This window comes from Rattus norvegicus, chromosome 3 (assembly GCF_021556685.1).
Source record: "Rattus norvegicus strain SHRSP/BbbUtx chromosome 3, alternate assembly SHRSP_T2T, whole genome shotgun sequence".
Taxonomy (NCBI): Eukaryota; Metazoa; Chordata; class Mammalia; order Rodentia; family Muridae; genus Rattus; species Rattus norvegicus.
Genome location: NC_141536.1, coordinates 77,652,736 through 77,670,524, shown reverse-complemented (window position 1 = coordinate 77,670,524; position 17,789 = coordinate 77,652,736). Strand labels below are relative to the sequence as shown.

At 53.2% G+C, this 17,789-nt stretch overlaps 2 protein-coding genes across 39 annotated transcripts; one reads left to right on the top strand and one right to left on the bottom strand.

The window, feature by feature from the left end:
- Positions 1-845: 845 nt before the first annotated feature.
- Pex16 (peroxisomal biogenesis factor 16) lies at positions 846-6,192 on the bottom strand. Of its 2 annotated transcripts, NM_001012088.2 has the most exons (11): positions 5,985-6,192; positions 5,754-5,789; positions 4,946-5,022; positions 4,476-4,609; positions 4,245-4,345; positions 3,379-3,459; positions 3,104-3,256; positions 2,946-3,018; positions 2,701-2,820; positions 1,533-1,597; positions 846-1,033 (listed from the first exon to the last, which is right to left on the bottom strand). In NM_001012088.2, the coding sequence occupies exons 1-11, from the start codon at positions 6,094-6,096 to the stop codon at positions 975-977; spliced, it is 1,011 nt and encodes a 336-aa protein (NP_001012088.2). In that variant the 5' UTR covers positions 6,097-6,192; the 3' UTR covers positions 846-974. The 2 variants fall into 2 exon arrangements, with proteins under 2 accessions (NP_001012088.2, XP_087508025.1); XM_087651899.1 differs by lacking the exon at positions 4,476-4,609 and having other exon boundaries at positions 5,985-6,161.
- Positions 6,193-8,842: 2,650 nt separating this feature from the next.
- Large2 (LARGE xylosyl- and glucuronyltransferase 2) lies at positions 8,843-17,392 on the top strand. Of its 37 annotated transcripts, none has more exons than XM_087651875.1 (15): positions 8,843-9,344; positions 11,375-11,530; positions 11,606-11,703; positions 12,013-12,095; positions 12,322-12,445; positions 12,632-12,803; positions 12,921-13,025; positions 14,565-14,677; positions 14,753-14,878; positions 15,008-15,163; positions 15,256-15,416; positions 15,802-16,080; positions 16,478-16,540; positions 16,636-16,831; positions 16,948-17,392. In XM_087651875.1, exons 2-15 carry the CDS (start codon positions 11,434-11,436, stop codon positions 17,155-17,157), a joined length of 1,983 nt encoding a protein of 660 aa, XP_087508001.1. In that variant the 5' UTR covers positions 8,843-9,344; positions 11,375-11,433; the 3' UTR covers positions 17,158-17,392. The 37 variants fall into 37 exon arrangements, with proteins under 37 accessions (XP_087508001.1, XP_087507990.1, XP_087507993.1 ...); XM_087651864.1 differs by having other exon boundaries at positions 8,931-9,344; positions 11,606-11,706; positions 16,388-16,540; XM_087651867.1 differs by having other exon boundaries at positions 9,147-9,344; positions 16,388-16,540.
- Positions 17,393-17,789: the final 397 nt, after the last annotated feature.

Here is a 17,789-nt window from a genome sequence, read left to right as displayed (position 1 = left end):
AGCTAGCTGTCTTTTCTACTGCCCTGGCTCACAGCAGGGGTCTGTGACTCTCCGCATCTTGTGGCAAGCATGACAGGTTAAGGCTGGGACCATGAGGGTATCTTGGAGGAGGGGAGACCTGAGGGACAGGGGCAGACAGTGCTCTCCAAAGTCAAGTGGCACCAATGCTGGGAATAGTCCACACAACAAAAGGACAGGAATGAGGTAGCCCTATGGTCCCACAATGAGACTGCCATTGAGTTTGAGGCCCTTGAATGTCTTGTCTGAAAGAAAGGGAAGGCAGAAGAAGAGAGGAAAGGCACGTACTGAGAACAGAAAAGTTCAGGCCACAGTTCTGCCAGGCCCTCCTGTCTTCTCCAAGTAGCCTCCAGCATTCTCAGTCTTCATCAGCTGGTCAGCCTGTAGGAGTGTCAGGGAGGGGAACTCCAGCACACCCCCCAGAAACTGCCCATTTTCTTACAGACTCAGGTTCACACTCTATCTCCTGCCATAGAGAAGAGCTTCTCCTAGGGCTTGCTATTCAGCCCTGAGGGGAAAGGATACATTGAGGCACTAGCTACAAGGAATGCTAGACTATGGAAATCCGTGGCCTAGTTCAGCCTGTCTTCACCAGGGACCAATGAGAAAGAAGCATCTTGTCAGGCAGCTGAGGCAAATGGTGACCCATGCTGGAGAAGGCTAAGTCACAGCTGCCCCCTGGACCTGATGGAGGCCTCCTGCCCAGTGACAAGGAGCAGAATGCAATGGCTCCATCCCAGGAGAGTGCAGATGAACAGCTGTGGTCACTGGGACTGAGGAGCAGAGCTGCCAGGAGAGGTGTGGCTGATGGACACAGAGCCGCGTGCTGGATACTACCAGAGTCACTTTTATTAGAGAAGAGGGGCCTGGGGGGGAATTGGAGGGCTGAGAAAGGCCCTGCTCAGAGCAACAGAGCACACCACGTGGCCCACTCTGGACCAGCTCCTGCGTGCCTGTCAGCCCCAACTGTAGAAATATATTTTCTGCCAGGAGGGCAGGTAGTCCATGAGTGGCCCTGCAATGGAGGGAAGGGGAGTTAGACTGAGTCAGGCCCCTGGCATGCCCTGTGCCCTTTTCTTACACTGCCACCAGCAGAGCAGCTCACAGGTGTACCACCTGCTGCATCTCCTGCCTCTGATGCTGGAGACTAATTACACATAAGAATCCAGGTTTCCAGGGAGCAAGGGGCATGTCCTCCTTTATGGTCGGGTACCCAGATAGGCCCCAAGGCCCCTCCTTGCCTTACCAGATAAGGCTGCCTCCAAATATTCAGGTTCCAGAAGCAGGAGGAGGCTTGCCAACCTGATGTGGCCTAGTAATCCTACACACAAACACTGTTCTGGCCACATCCCCACCTCCATGGGCCACCTTAGGCCCTAGAGCTCCCAGTACTGATTTAGGGTTCACTCTTGACTGCCCAATAATCAAACCAAAAAAAGACAGAGCAAACATTAAAATGAGGCCCTCTGTGTCTCAGGGACATCTCACAACCACGTTGTCCTATCCACACTTACTTGCCACCAGGCCAATGCCAGGGATGTGGTCTGCAAGCAGCTGAAGCAGGAAGAGGATCTTGGCTCTGATTGGAGAAAAGAAACAGCATGCTGAGGGGTGGGCTGGCTCCCTGCTCACCAGGGGCTAAAGACCTTTACTGACCAGCAGGCATTTCAGAAAACAAGGGACTGGGCTGGACCCCAGCACTCCACCTGTCCACAGCTACACCCAATGTTCATAGCGGTCAGCTGTCAGCTGCAGGCATCACTCACACTACTGTCCTCTACTCCCACCCCTCTTCACCTTCCTACTATTGGTTCTCAACAACAGTGCTTCCTAAGGATCACCTCATAGTAAGGTCTGTGCCCTGGCAGTTTCTAGAGGGAAGGAAGCTGGTAGAAGGGCTAGGCTACATAGAGACCCCACAAACCAATGATCAGAGTAGTCAGGGTTCTGGGAAGAGGACAAGGCTGAGAAAGGTCCTCTCTGCCTCAAAGAGAGGCTTGTTTAAGATATGGGACTTCCCACAGGAGAACTTGAGGTGGGAACATTGGAAGAACACGTGTGGGTGGCAGATGTGGTTCAGGGGGAGAACACTTGCTTAGTATGAGGCCTTAGGTTTGATTCCCAGAAGTACTGGGAGAAAGACCTAAGATTCATCACATTCATTCATTATGTATCAAGCATGGGCAAACACATTCAGTTACCTCACCCTACACGGCCTATGAGATGGGCGCCATCACTGACACTGTTTACAGGTGAGAACATGAGCCCAGCCCCTGCTCCAACACTCCACCTTACATCATAGGTGTCCTGCCAGGCCTTTTTGAGAGATTCTCTGGCTAATGCAGGGCCTCTGATCCTCACAGGTGAACAATGTGGGGTGGGCCCAGCAGTAACAGCCTAGCTGGGGCCTGTTCGGTTGCCTAGCCCCTTTGGAGCATAGCGCCTGCTCTGAGAAGTGGATAACCTATAGTGAAAAGAACTAGAGAGGGGTGGTCTGCATGAGCTGTGCCTTGTGGACCTTGTACCACACCGTCAGTAGTCTCTCCACACCAAGTATGCAAGCTCACACTGGCCTGTCTCCTTTGAGGGTAGGTCAGGTGGCTCTGGAGGCTGCTTCCTGGACAGCACCAAAACCAGCAGGTATTCAGCAGACGCCAACCCTCTCCACACAACAGTCCTTACTCAGAGAAGCGGTCATAGAACGGTGAGCGCAATAGGTAGTACAGCAGCAGGATTGTGCGGCGCCTCAGTTCCAGCCGCTCCCTCCGGGTCAAGTTCTTCCTGTCGCTCAGGAGACTCAGGCTGTAGGGGAAGGGACATAGGGACAAGGATGACCTATGACCCTGAGAAGGAAAAAGTCACAGGCTAGGATAGCTGCACAGCAAGCAGAAAGCCCCACGGAACTCCACCTCCTCACCCATTCTCACCTAGTCATATCCACCACACCAGACAGGAGCCAGGGTGCCCACGATCGCTGACCCCATAAGCCCAGGCTGAGCACTGACGGTCAAGATGTCAAGGATGTCTCCAGTGCAGGGTCCAGCTCAGCTCCTCCCCAGCCCGCCTCCAGCACAGCTAAGGATACAGTGCAGCAGGGGCCGGGCGATATACAAAGACTCTGCAATGGTCTCCTGCAGTCCCAGAGGTGTTGGGGGTGTGCTCAGTTCCTCCTGCTGTTGTTTCTGCCGAATTTCCCGCTGCTGGGGGGCTCCCCAGTGCCTCGAGTGCAGGGATGGGCCTAGAACATAAAGACAAGGCAAGTGAGCCAGGAGCCAAAGTGGGTGATGACAGAAGCCAGTCCCTCAGGCTCACACTGACCTCAGCACCTAGGTGCCCAGTCCAGCTACATCTTCCACTTACTGTTCTGGAGGGTTCGCACCACTCTGTTTGACCGTTTTCCCACATATGACGGTTCCGGGCTGCCCAGATTGTGGTCGCCATCTAGCAGGTGTAGACAGGACATAACATAAGAGGGATACATTCCTAACAGAGCCTGTAGAGAACCTGTATGCAGTGAATGCTCAAGGAGCTACTCAGAGAACACAAGAGCCTGTCCTCAGGCAGTGGCTGAACAAGGAAATCACACCCAGAGACTGATCGGCAAGACATGATGGAAGCCCTCGGGAACTGACCCTGGCCCAGAAGAGGCCACCATCTCTCACAGTAAGTCAACCAAGAGCCTAGGCTTCCAAGATACTGGAGGAAGGAGAGGAGGGCCTATCCCATCAACATCTATCAGGGCTATGGGACCATGAAGCCATATTCTTTCAATGTGGGAGGCACATCACTGTCCCTGTTCAAGGTAAGGGGAAAGACTGAGGCTGACGGAGGGGCCCAAAGCAGCCAGGCGCCCTGGCCCTGCCTCTTGAGGCTACGGTTCAGGACACAGAACCAGGACCAAACATTTTGGCAGGACGCCTACCTTGTGCTGATGCTCTATCCCTAGTTCCTGCAGCCCACAACAGAGAAGGAGGATCTTGAACAAGTCCCAAGTGCAGGGACGGGAGTGTAGCTCAGTGGTAGAGCACTTGCCTCACATGTACAAGACACTGGGTTTGAGCGCCAGGATCTCAAACATAACCCCCCAAGTTTAAGTTCTAATTTTCCTCAAATCTTGTCTTTGTCTTCCTTATGGAATAAATGAGTGCTGAGCTGACAGGAAGTGTGCTCCAGAACTACAGAGAAGCCCCACCTCCCACTCCACTCCGGGTAGAGAAGCAGCTTACCCAAGGGCTGTGCCTGGGTCTCCCTGTCCAGTGGCACAATGGGGGGTGATGTCTGAATGCCAGTCTTGAACCAGATCAGCAAGAACATGCGCAGGACTGCCCTAATTGGGGGATTATGGCGCAGTTAGGGGAAAGTGGCTAGAAGGCCGGCAGCAAGGCTGCTCTGCTGAGCACCCTCATTGCTGGACTGGGTCACCCCACCAGAATCCTGCCCTCCACAACCCAACCTACTTGGCCAGCTGGATGAGAGCAATGACGAGCCAACGGCCTACTTCGCCCCACACCTTGGCAGCCCCCATCTCCATGAACACCTCCACACATTCCAGTACACTCAGCCATGTCAGCAACTTCTGCTGGGACAGCGACTGCAAGAAGCCCAGAGGTCAGGGAGCTTCTCTGGCCCCAAGTGCTGTCCTAGAGAAAGAGGGCTGCTCCAGCAGGTGGGGACGTCCCCCTTTCTAAACCTGAATTCAATTCCACTGAGTTCTAACACCTGAGTTCAATTCCACTGCTACCAGGCTGGCTGGCCTGGGACAGGCCTTTCTAGCTCTCTAAAACTTCATGCGTGAGACAATTGGTCTGAGGCTCACGTGGACGTGCCTCACACGCTGAGACTACAACATGGCCACACATGCTGGTCATTACTGTTTTCTTCCCAAGTCCCTGAGCTCCCCACCCTCAGCTCCTGGTAAAATTCTCACCACAGGCAACTTTTTTCGAAGCTCCTTCCGAAGGATCCCGTCATTGAGCAGCACAAGCAGGTTAGAGGCAGAGTACACTGAGAAGCAGAACGTGGTCTTAAGAGGCTGGCTCTGTTGTGGCCTTCACCCCTCTCACCTTTACCCCAGAACTCTACCAATCACAGCTACCCACAGACTGTGTGGAAACCAACAAGCCTCTCCTCCCACCTCCTCAGAGCCCCATTCTCTCCAAGATGACATCTGAGCCAATAAGAAATGAGCTGATTAGAGTGACAAGCCAGCCCTTGCTCTGCTGGACAGCACCGGTTACTGAGCTGCTCAGAACTGCCTGTCATGTTCCAAACAGCCAAGTGCGTGGCCCCACCACCCCCACCTTTGCTCTCTGCAGATGGTCCCCCTGAAGGGCTACATCACACCTCCCTTTCAAAACCTGCCTCATCCTTTCACAAGCTTCACTATCCCACTAAACAAACACTGCTGAGGACTTAAATGGCATGGAGGTTGTGACATTTGAATATTGGCCCTGACAGCAAGGACTTTTCTCCAGCCTCACTGAACTTTCATTCCCTTAACAGAACAACAGAACCTCTCTTATACTTAGAGGACTGATGACTAGCAAGGTCAGGAAAGTTGCTTAATCCTGAGCAAAACTAGTTGCGAATAGCCAGTCAAAGTCCTCACATGTCTCCTAACTCTGGAAACACCAAGTGTACTGGACAGTGGACAGCTGATCTAGAGGGAAGCTCAGGACCTACAGCCAGGGTTCCTCTGGAAGCCTTCTCTCTCCCCAGCCCAGAGTTCAACTCACCCAACTCAGACAGCTCGTGGGAATCGGAGAAGCGACCTAGGGAAGAAGGTATAGAAGGCGTTGGTGAGGCGTTTCTTTTACCCTGCAGCTTTGGGTTTCCTAGTGTCCTATACGCCACAGGAACCTGGACAGAAGTCAAGCACTGTGACCACTACCATGGGTCAGCAGGAAAAGGGCCATAGGGTTCATGGTCAGGGACCCGAAGAAATGGGTCAAAGGTCAGTGTGGTACCTGCCAGCAGGTAACTGAGGCCCCGCACAGCCGTCTCCAGCTGGGCCGTGGCGGCTGGATGACGAGTCACGTACTCCTGGTAGCGTAGGCCCAGAAGCCGCAGCTTCTCCATCCTGCTCTGGCCACCGACAAGTCCCACCGGCCGACAGCACTGCTGGCAGCGGCGCCCTGCGTCCTGAGCCCTCCTTCCTGCTTCCGGCCCTAGGCCCGCCTCCAAGTTGCTCAACTTCCGCAGCCCAGGACTACTTAGACGCGCGGAACCCTTGAACGCCCCTTCACCCCATCTCTAGCGCCTCCTCCCCGCGACTGTGAGCTCCCACCCTCCCTCCTTCCAGCCATTGGCTCCTTCACTCTCCGCCCTGAAGCTCCCTAGAGCCTCCGGCACCCAATCTTCAGCCTTCTTGGTTGGCTGTCTTGGCGCCTGCGCAGTTACAGCTTGACGGCAGCCTAAACAGTTCATACTAGAGAAGGGCGTACGAAGCCTCAGACTTTGTCAGCAGATCGCCGAGAGCTCGAACGGGAGGTTCGGGAAGCAAAGAGCTTGGGGTTTAAGGCACAGGGAACCTCGAAACTGTTGTAAATGGGTCTCAGCAGCCGTCAGTCTCCAAAAACCGGTGCCCGGGAAACAGGCAAACCTAGCCAGCAGATTTAGGACAATGGTTTCGGCTCCAGCTTCTTCAGAACATGTGGACCCCCAAAACCCGTACCCGATGACAACCTACGCGGAGAATACCCTGCCTATCCCTTTGCTCTCCATTTAGGGGTGACCCTGCGCATTAGCTTTCCTGATCTGCACCTCGGGTTTCATCTACAAATTATTTGGGCCCGACTTGGACCTTGAACTCGGAACGAATCCCAGCATTTTCTGGCCCTTGGATGCACTTCCAGGCTCTCAGCTGTGCCCCAAGGGTTGGTGGTAACTCCTAAGGATCCATTCCTGAACAGAGCTACAAGGCTGCCTAGAGTCCAGGTGCTGCAGAAGAGGAGGGAGGGAATCGCTCCTGGGAGGCAGTTGATTGGCTGTGGGAAGAGGGGGCTTGGCAAGTCTGCGCCATTGCGGACTCCCCCCGCGAATATATGGTATACAAAGAATTGTAATACATTTATTTAATACCCTGTAGATATTATCTTCAGACAAGGGCAGAATATGTCCAATTACGCCCCTCCAGTATATTACATGCATGTACGAGAATGTCATATGAAACCCATTATTTTGGTTTGCTTGTTTTAAGACAGGATCTCACGGTGTATCCCTGGCTGGTACAATACATAGAGATCTGCCCTAAGTCTGCCTCCCAAGTGCCGGGATTATAAGGCATGTGCCAGCACAAGAGGCGAAGCACATTGTTTTGTACAATTAGCATACACTAATAAAAATTCTCATAAGGGAGCTGGAGAGATGGGCCAGGGGTTAAATGCTCATTCAGTAATCTTTAAAAGCTGGGCATGATGCTAGAGAGATGACTTGGAATAAAAGAGCACTCGTTTTTGCAGAGGACCCATATTGGTGGCCTGCAACCCTCCATAATTCCAGTTTTAGGGCATTCAGTGCCTTCTTATGATCTCTGCAGGCACAAATGTGATTATACATAAAGACATGCAGGCCAAACTCATATTCACACAATGAAATAAAATTTAAAATAAAAAGCTGGACTTAGCGCCACATCCCTGTAAGTAATTCCAGCACTCTGGAGTCAGTCAAGAGGATGGTTGCAAGTTCAAAGGCAGCCTCTCCCATGTAGTGAGTTCCAGGTTAGCCTGGGCTAGAGTAAGACTTTGTTTTTAAAAATCAAATCTAAGTTAATTTTTAAAGTGCCTGCTGTGTCATGACTGAAATGCTGCTGTGGTCTTAGCCAGAGCAGGGCCATTTTAAGCAGCACACTCACCAGGAAGTCACAACATACCTCCACTTCTTTCCCTTTCTTTTTCTTTTTCCTTTTCTTTATGTATGTGAGGACACTGTAGCTGTCTTCAGACACACCAGAAGAGGGCATCAGATCCCATTACAGATAGTTGTGAGCCACCATGTGGTTGCTGGGAATTGAACACGGGACCTCTGGAAAACCAGCCAGTGCTCTTAACCACTGAGCCATCTCTCCAGCTCCTCTTTCCCTTTCTTTAATCAGTGTGGAGCCAAGCTCCCGCTGTTGCCAACCACACTCATGCCAGTGTCAGCAAAGTTTCACGGAAAGGTGTGGTAAGCCTCAGAAGAGTCTGTGGTATGGGCACTGTGAAGTCTTCCTTCACCCTGTCCTGAGGCCTCACATGCTCCTGGCCCTACTGGTAATTGTGATGGTTCCATCTTCATTGTCGGCTTGGTAGGTTTAGAATCACTATAGAAACATCTCTGAGTGTGTCCATGGATGTGTTTCCAGAAACACTGAATCCAGAGGCCTCAGTCTGGATATTTGTACCCTAAGAGTCCGGAGCTGAATGAAGGAGAAAGCAAGCTGTGCACCTGCATTGTCTTTCTCTGTTCCCTGACTGTGTATACAATGTGGCCAGCTGTCTGTGGCTTTTGAAATCACGGCCTCCCTGCTATGATGCATTCATTAAATCCTTAAACTGTGAACCAAAATAAATACCCACTTAAGCTTACTCTGCCAGGTGTTTCTTTTGTCACATCGTTAAGAAAAGTAAGTCATACATCAACCTTGTCTGATTGGTGGGAACTCTCCCACAGATGAAGCCCAGGGAGGCTCAACTGCTTAGCCTAGGTAGCACAGCAAGACTCTGACCAAAAAGGCTCATGGCAATGTCTTCTAGCTCAGAAGGCATGACGAGGCAAGCTTGGCTTAGGAACTTGCCTCAGGAAGTCATTGAGTTTACTACCTTTGGGGCCACTCCTCCAGCTCTCTGCCCAGCTGAAGTGAAGGTGTGTGTGTTTGTACTTGTGTGTACATGTCGGCAAGTTCTTAGGTGCAAGATTTCATCAGATGGTCTTTTGTTCTGGGGAGGAAAGATAGGCCCCGGAGGACAGAATGGTACATCACCTCCTCTCCATATCCCAACAGTGAAGGGCCCTTCTCTCCAGGAGAGGGGACTGGGCCAGCCAGGCTGGCAGCAACAGACCTGCCTGAATTTTTTCCTCTAGATCTGGAGGCTGATTAGGCTTCAGAGATAAAGAGCAGAGGTGTGCATAGACTTGGCAGGCCGGAAGGCCCCTCCCTTTTGAATTCCTGCCTGGACCTGGCAGCAAGGCTGGGCTGCAAAGACTTCTGGATAAATTGCGTTGGATCCTCACACCTTCAGTGTATCCCAAACCTCCGGGAGAAGAAGGAGAAGAAAGACCAGTTGGACAGACACAGATGAGGACAGCAGAAGCCTAGGGAGGGTGCTGGACAGGTCCAAGGTCACAAAGTAAAGTCCTGGGCAGAGCTGGCTGAAATTGGGGTGGGGTTGGGGTGGTATTGTTCTCAGCTCCTAAAGATTAGTTTCACTTGGCTCTTCCTTTCCTCTTTTTTTTTTTTTTTTTTTTTTTTTTTGGTTCTTTTTTTCGGAGCTGGGGACTGAACCCAGGGCCTTGTGCTTCCTAGGTAAGCGCTCTACCACTGAGCTAAATCCCCAGCCCCTCTTCCTTTCCTCTTAAGACTCCCAAAGGGCTTCTTGAGGGTCCAGCAGATATTTCTGCCCTTCCTTTCACTACCCCCAACCCACAGTGCCGAAGTTTCGACAGGTTCCACATGAGAGCACAGTGGGCTCTACAGAGGCAGTATCTCCACTAGCTCACATCTCTGCCTGTGACCCTAACTGCTCCTTCACATTTTGACTCCCACGACCATGGCTCTGGGTTGAGGACCACTCCCACCCACCCCTGACCCAGATCCCAACTACACAGCAGGCTGAAAATGAAGATGAAGCTCTGGGCCTCAAAGCCCTGCCACACCAGGGTTTTCTTTTAATTCCTAAAAGTGCAAGAGGCAGCTTTTGGTTTCCATAGCAACCTCTGAAGACCTACAAGCTGATGCCCCCCACCCCCCATCTCCCAGAGAAAGGCATTCCGATCATTCAAGGGAGGAGCCAGCCCCAAGCAACTGTTTATGGGTCTGCCCCACTTTTTACAACTGGCCCTAGGGCTAAAAGGCCCAACTTGAGCTGCTGTGAGGCTCTTACCTTAAAAGGCAGGTCCAAGTTCCCACCCAGTTTCCGCATGCACACTGAACACTGGAATGTGTGTGGAGGTGTGGGAGGTGGGGGCTACCTCCTGAACAAACAGGTACCTTCAGCTTCCCTTGAGGGCCTGGGGAAATAAGTAAGGGATGTAGAGAAAACTACATTCCAGGAGGAAGGGCAGGGGCCGGTCCTGAGATAGAAGACCTTTAGGGAAGACTGAGAAAGCAGCCCCAGCTGGGAGTCTGAGGAGCAGTAGAGGACTGTCTGCCATAGCACATAGCCAAAGGCTGTAGGTAGGTTCCTTTCACTCTACAGGGACAATTTCAACTTGTGTCCTCGGGGTGACGTGAGGATTACCTGAGCAAAGACTTGGCAAACACTTAGCTCAGGGCCTGGCGCTCAACCAACCATGGCGGTCTCCTTCACAGCCCAGAGCTCCCTGCAACCCTACAGGGCAAAAGGCGTGCCGGAGGCCCGCTGAGGGGTGAAGAGAAGAGGGAGGAAGAAATCCAGACCTTGGAGCCCAGCACAATCACAGTTTTTTAGACAAGGGGGGTGGGGGGATGCATGGCCCTGCCCCGGAGCCCCGGAGGCCATGAGGCTCTTTGCAGCCTCTTTCCCCAGCTCTCGTGCAGGAGGGGAGGTAGCCTTCAAAAGGGCACAGTGCCCGCATCTTCCAGTCCGCTTCTGGGTAAGGCTAAGGGCCAGAGAAGACGCACAGGCTACAGGTGTCCCCAGCAGGCCCAGCCTCCATTCGTCGAGTTGTGCAGGTGTCCCTAACCGTTGGGCTGGACATTACTATCCCATCCGCATTACCCTCAGCCTCCCAGACTTCCGCGGTGTGTTCGCCAATTCTTTGATTCTGTGCTCCGGGTCACTAGTCCCTCCCATTAGGGAGAGAAATGGGGTTCCAGACCCAGGAAGATGCAGGTAGCAGGAACAAGGCCACTCTGGGTAGCTGTCCCCTTGTCCTTCAGCCTTGGTGCAAAACCACCCTAAAAGGGGTTGAAGGCTCCCTAACGGTGCGGGGCGGGGGCGGGGCCCTGCCGGGGTCTCCCCGCCCCTTCCAGCTCAGCCAAGCAAAGGTGAAACCTGAGCCCAGGTTGGGGGCGGGGCTAGCTCGGGATTCTGTCCGGGTCCTGGTTGCCTGGCGGTGGCGGGAGGAACAGGGCCTTCCCGGAGCCACTGGAGCAGGTGAGGCTGGCAGCTGTGCTCCGCAGGGCGAGCAGCGGTCGGGCCCCGCGGTCCAGCGCTGATCTTCCTCTGGTCCTTCGCAGGGTCCGAGATGGAGCCCGCAGCCCGAGGTCGTGTCCCGCCCTGACTCCCACAGACAGCCATGCTGCCTCGAGGGCGCCCCCGGGCACTGGGGGCCGCACTGCTGTTGTTGCTGCTGCTAGTGGTTGGCTTCTTCCTATTCGGCCGGGACCCGGAGTGTGAGCGCCGTAGCTGGGCAGGGGAAGGGGGGACCCTGTGTGACCGCTGCCTGCTCACGCCACGTGTCTTTTCAGATGGACTAGGCACAACCGCCACCCTCGATGGAGACCCGTACGGGAGCCGCAACCGCTCCACCTCCAGCCTGCAGCTTCTACTGCCACCCAAGTGCGAGGTAGTTGTGTCAAGTGCTGCCAACCCTGAGGTTCCTGGCCCCCAGTCCAACCATCTGGGCATTTGTGGGAATCACAGCACCTGACATCTGGGAACCCAGCTGGGACACCTTGAGGTCCTTGCAATGCACGCCACTCCACTCCTTTTCTCAGATTTCCCACTTGTGAAATTTAGGCGTTGCATCTAGGCACCGCACCCGCACACCCCCCACTCCGCTCTGATGCCCGGTGGGGCTACATTGTTCTAGACCAGGCTGGCTAGGCTGTCTAGAAGTTGAGGTCTGCTGCTGACCTAGGTGTCCCCTCCCCAGATGTTGCATGTGGCCATCGTGTGTGCGGGATACAACTCCAGCCGAGAGATCATCACCCTAATGAAGTCCGTGCTATTCTACAGGTACAGAGAGGCCTGGATCAGGGTCAAGAGCCTACCCATAACAAAGCACTTCTGTTCTGAGTTTCTGTTTCCTCATCTATGCGGAGGAAACTGACGTTTCTTTCTTATGAAGGGGGCCATCAGAACATTCCCAAGAGCTCCTTGTAGGAGACAGGGCTTCCTCCTGTAGGGAAAATCCTGTATTGTTCTGCACAGCCGTGTCAGGCTAACTTTCTCCACCCAAAAGGAAAAATCCGCTGCACCTCCACCTGATAACCGATGCCGTAGCCAGAAACATCCTGGAGACACTCTTCCGAACATGGATGGTACCAGCTGTGGTGGTCAGCTTCTATGATGCTGAAGAGCTCAAGGCAGGAGTCTCCTCCCCCTCTGGGCTTCTGCCCAGCTAGGCCCACCTTCTTCTTACTTCCAGCAGTGGTTGGTGGGAGAAGAGAGGCTGTCCTATGAAACCTCGCGGAGCTGAAATCTTTCATCTTTTTGGGGGTGGCGGCCCCTTCCAGCTGTGCCACTTGTTATGTTCTCCCTTCCTCTGACAGCCCCTGGTTTCCTGGATTCCCAACAAGCACTACTCTGGCCTCTATGGGCTCATGAAGCTAGTACTTCCCAGCGTCCTGCCTCTCAGCCTGGCCCGAGTCATTGTCCTGGACACCGATGTCACTTTCTCCTCTGACATTATGGAGCTCTGGGCACTCTTTGGTCATTTTTCTGGTGAGACACCTGCAACCCCGCCCTAGCCTGCCCCTTCCCCAACTTCCCCAGGCCCCTGCTCTGGACTTGCCCTGAGCCCACATCCCCAGACAGCTCCCTCCCACCCTCCCCTCCCAGACAAGCAGGTGGTCGGTCTTGTGGAGAACCAGAGCGACTGGTACCTGGGCAACCTCTGGAAGAACCATAGGCCCTGGCCTGCCTTGGGCAGGGGATTTAACACAGGTGGGACAGTAGTGAAGGAGGCAGGATTGGGTGGGCTGTGGGCCTCAGGGATGGGGGTGGGGGGGCACAGAAACCTCCTCAAAAGAACTCTGCCAGTACTGTGGACCAGACAGTGGGTGAAGAGAACGCTCTGGTCTCTTGTGTTTGTACCAAATGGCTGTGGCTCATTGTTCCTTTTGAAACTCTGTTTTCCCATCCATATAATGGGAAGAGTTGATATAACTCTGCCATCGCCACATGTGTGAGAGAGAGTGGATGAGGACATCTCCGTGCTGTGGACTATACAGCTCCTCTCTGCTCAAGAGAATTATGGGTGGTTGTGTCTGAACCATCAGAAAATATAGTCCTGTGTTAACAATTTGGATGTATTCTGAGGGATTTGCCACGAGGCAATTCTGTTGCTGTGCAAAGACCAGAGGGTGTATTTACACACACCCAAATGGGATAGCCTACTCTTCTCCCTGTGGTATGGCCTGAGAAAAACAGGCATGGTTCTGGATTGAGTGCCTGCTGACAGGTAGGCAGCTGTAATTCCATGGCAAGTGTTGGAAACTGGAGAAAGCACATAGGAAAACTACGAGGTGACAGTGGGTTGGCTGGTTTGACAAGGACGACGCATGGGTCACGTCTGCCTCTGCACTTAGCCATGTACCTGTGGATGACCCTGAACTTCTGATCCTCCTGCCTCTGTCTTCCCAGGGCTGGGTCTATAGGCAAATGCTCCCTGGTTTATGCCATGCGGGGGCAGTAGCCAGGGTTTTATGCATGACAGACAGGTACTTCAACTGAGCCAGCCCTAGGTGGTGACTATCTCATGTAATCATGGACTGTGGTGTATGCTTTATATTGTTGACCAAAGCACCATGAGGTGACACATGACCAATTTAGACCTTGCTGCCTGGTGTGGTGTTGCCTGTAGGGAGGCTGAGGTCAATCTGAGAGACTTAGTGAGATCCTGTTTTTAAAGATTTGTTTTATGTGTATGAAGTTCAGCCTCCATGTATGTATGTATGCTGCATGCCTGCCTGCAACCAATGGAGGTCAGAGAAGGCACCGAATCCTCTGAAATGAGTTATGAGGGCTGTGAGTCACCATGCGGGTTCTGGGGCTTGAACCTGGGTTCTCTGCAAGAACAACAAGTGTTCTTTTTTTTTAAAGATTTATTTATTTTAGCTATTTGAGTACACTGTAGCTGTCTTCAGACATACCAGAAGAGGGCATCTGATCCAATTACAGATGGTTGTGAGCCACCATATAGTTGGTGGGAATTGAACTCAGGACCTCTAGAAGAGTAATCAGTGCTCGTAATCACTGAGCCATCTCTCCAGCCCTGCAACAAGTGTTCTTAACCATGTCTTTATCTCTTCAGTTCCTCAAAATAAAATTTAAAAAGGGTATAGGGGTGTAGTTCAGTGGTGGTAGGCTGTCTTGAATGTAAGAGGGTTCAGGCTCCCCTCCCCATACTACAAACATTTCAAAAGACTCAGGATTGCTCTGGGTGTCCCTGGTGGTCATGCCAACCTCTGTCCCTGTTGGCAGGTGTGATCCTGCTTTGGCTGGACAGATTACAGCAGATTGGCTGGGAGCAGATGTGGAAGCTGACGGCCAAACGGGAGCTGCTTACTTTGACTGCCACTTCCTTGGCTGACCAGGTCTGGAGGAATCTTTGTGGGAGCAGAATTGAGGGGCAGGCTGGGGACAGAGGTGTGATGTCTGTCACTGCCTAGGACATCTTCAATGCCGTCATCAAGGAGCATCCCGAGCTGGTGCATCCCCTGCCCTGTGTCTGGAACGTGCAGTTGTCAGACCACACTCTGGCTGAGCGCTGCTACTTGGAAGCAGCTGACCTCAAAGTGAGTGGAGACAGCAGGATGGAGAGGGAGGGGGCCGGGGGGAGACCTAGGGTGGGGGGCACAAGGCACACTGACCAGACTCTTGTTCTCTCACTGTTCTCACCCCCTGCTGATACCTCCTGGGTTCAGGTGATCCACTGGAATTCACCAAAGAAGCTTCGAGTGAAGAACAAGCATGCAGAATTCTTCCGTGATCTACACTTGACCTTCCTGGGGTTTGACGGGAAGCTACTGTGTAGAGAGCTCTTTGGTTGCCCCAACCAGTTCCCTCCTGGGGTTGAGCAGGTGAGGTGGGGCCATGCTGGCTTGCCTTTGGAAGGTCTCCCCCCTCTGTACTGGAGGGCATGTCATTCTTTCCTTCCTGGAACCCTGCTCAGTTGCAACAGGCCCTAGCACAGCTGGATGAGGAAGAGCCCTGCTTTGAGTTCCGCCAACAGCAGCTCACTGTGCACCGTGTACACATCACCTTTCTGTCTCACCAGCCGCCACCTCCTCGGCCTCACGATGTCACCTTGGTGGCCCAGCTCTCTATGGACCGGTGAGGGTATGGAGGGTAGCCTCAGGTAGCATGGCATATGATGAGACTGAGGATTTGAGAGAATGACTTTATCTGGGAGACTTCCAGGAGTTGGAGACATTGGATATGGTGGGGGAAAGCTTGGGCTTTGGAAGTCTTTCTGATGCCTAGAACGGCCCTTGTTTTGTGCTGGGGGACCAGGCTTCTAGTTTGCCCAGCTGTCAAATATAAATGTACCCACCTAGGGGTAGTTGTTAGGATTAAAAAAGACTAGCTCTGTGTGCTTGTAAGGTGCTTAGTCACAGGAGGGGGCTCATCAGCAGCTAACTTTGGGGAAGAGTTCTAGCCATCCCTGGGTTTCTGTGCACAAGTGGCCAAATAAAGCTGACCACCCACCTCACCCCAGGCTGCAGATGCTGGAAGCCCTGTGCAGGCACTGGCGGGGTCCCATGAGCCTGGCCTTGTACCTGACAGACGCAGAGGCTCAACAGTTCCTGCGTTTCGTGGAGACGTCACCAGTACTCTCTGCAAGGAAGGATGTGGCCTATCATGTAGTGTACCGGGACGGCCCCCTCTACCCAGTCAACCAGCTCCGAAATGTGGCCTTGGCCCAGGCTCTCACACCCTACGTCTTCCTCAGTGATATTGACTTCTTACCTGCCTACTCCCTCTATGACTACCTCAGGTGGGCCTGGAGGGTAGGAGAGAGACAGCTTTTGGGGTGTGTGCTGTGATGGTCAGGATATTTTGGGAACCCTAGGTTGCTGTGTCACTGTTTCTTTCTGGGGCTCAGTGGCTTCCACAAAATGGGGCTTACCTTAGGTCTTTTTTTTGGGGGCTGCTACTGAGTTATGAAGGCAATGCCCTATTTCAAGCAGCAGTTTCTGTGTGGCAAGGTTACCTGAGACAGCAGAGTTGGCTACCTGGAAGGTGGGGCTGCGGTTCAGCAGGGGTAAGACCCCTGGGCTGAGTGCCCACATGACTCTCCCCAGGGCCTCTATTGAGCAACTGGCGCTGGGCAGGCGGCAGAGGAAGGCTGCTTTGGTAGTGCCTGCATTTGAGACCCTGCACTACCGTTTCAGCTTCCCAAACTCTAAGGCAGAGTTGTTGACCTTACTGGATGCTGGCTCTCTCCACACCTTTAGGTAAGAGCGGCCATATTGTGCCCCGCTGTTCCCATGCTGGGGCACCTGAGCTCACAAACCTCTACTCCCTGCTCCCACCTGATCCTGTCACACAGGTACCACGAGTGGCCACAGGGTCATGCATCCACAGACTATACCCGCTGGCGGGAAGCCCAGGCACCATACCGAGTGCAGTGGTCAGCTGACTATGAGCCTTACGTGGTGGTACCCCGTGACTGTCCCCGCTATGACCCTCGCTTTGTGGGCTTTGGCTGGAACAAGGTGGCCCATATCATAGAGCTGGATGCTCAGGTAAGGAGGGCCCTGGCTGTGAACTGCCCCTTCCTACTGGGTCAGGTACAAATTTCGATTTCGGCCCTCCTGGTGCCTCCCCAGTTCAGCCCTGGCTTCTGTCCCTGTTCTTACAGGAATATGAATTCCTGGTACTTCCTGAGGCCTTCTCTATCCACTTGCCCCATGCCCCAAGTCTGGACATCTCCCGCTTCCGCTCCAGCCCCACCTACCGCGACTGCCTCCAGGCCCTCAAGGAGGAGTTCCACCAGGACTTGTCTAGGCGCTATGGGTCTGCAGCCCTCAAATACCTCACTGCCCTGCAGCAGTCCCGAAGCCGGGCCTGAGCTTGCCGGGACACATACATACACTGGAGAAACTGGGGACCCTGGTGGGTGCCTACCCTTATTGCTTTCTAAATTATTTAAAGTTTTTGTCAGAAGGGCTAGAGTGGAGCATCTGTGGGGTTCCTGGTTCCTTCTCCTGCTGTTCCACACTGGGGTCCAGCCCTCCTTTGCCTCAGCTGGTTTGGGGCTAGTTCTCCTAATTCTCTTATATAATAAAATTTTTTAACTTTTTAAATCTTATGTGTGTTTTGCCTGTATGTATGTGGTGAGAGGGCTTTAGACCCCCTGGAAGTGGGAAGTGGAATTATAGGTGATCATGAGCCACCACGGTATGTGCTGGGGACCAACCCAGGTCCCCATTTCTCCCATGAGTCATTTCTTTAGCCCCACAATAAAGTTTTAGAAAAGCACATTTTTGTTTGTGGGGGAGGGTTTGTTGTTTGTTTTTTTTTGGGGGGGGGGTGTGTGTGTGTGTGCGTGCATGTACATGGGCGCTAGCTGGGGAATCGCATGCTTTTCTGGGTCTGAGGGCATCACTGGGCACTAGAGTTCAAGGACAGCCTGACCCCTCAAGGGCCATAGGCTAGAGGTGGGGATTCTTGTGCACACTTTCCCATTCCAGCCCCAAACTC

Excerpts from the sequence above, each read along its gene's own strand:
- Pex16 (NM_001012088.2), bottom strand. The coding sequence starts at position 6,096 with ATGGAGAAGCTGCGGCTTCTGGGCCTACGCTACCAGGAGTACGTGACT. Across the intron at positions 5,023-5,753 it reads CCACGAGCTGTCTGAGTTGG|TGTACTCTGCCTCTAACCTG; the intron begins GTGAGTTGAACT and ends TCTGCTTCTCAG. Across the intron at positions 1,598-2,700 it reads TTCTATGACCGCTTCTCTGA|AGCCAAGATCCTCTTCCTGC; the intron begins GTAAGGACTGTT and ends TTCTCCAATCAG.
- Large2 (XM_087651861.1), top strand. The coding sequence starts at position 11,434 with ATGCTGCCTCGAGGGCGCCCCCGGGCACTGGGGGCCGCACTGCTGTTG. Across the intron at positions 15,164-15,255 it reads TCCCTCCTGGGGTTGAGCAG|TTGCAACAGGCCCTAGCACA; the intron begins GTGAGGTGGGGC and ends AACCCTGCTCAG. Across the intron at positions 16,832-16,947 it reads TCATAGAGCTGGATGCTCAG|GAATATGAATTCCTGGTACT; the intron begins GTAAGGAGGGCC and ends CTGTTCTTACAG.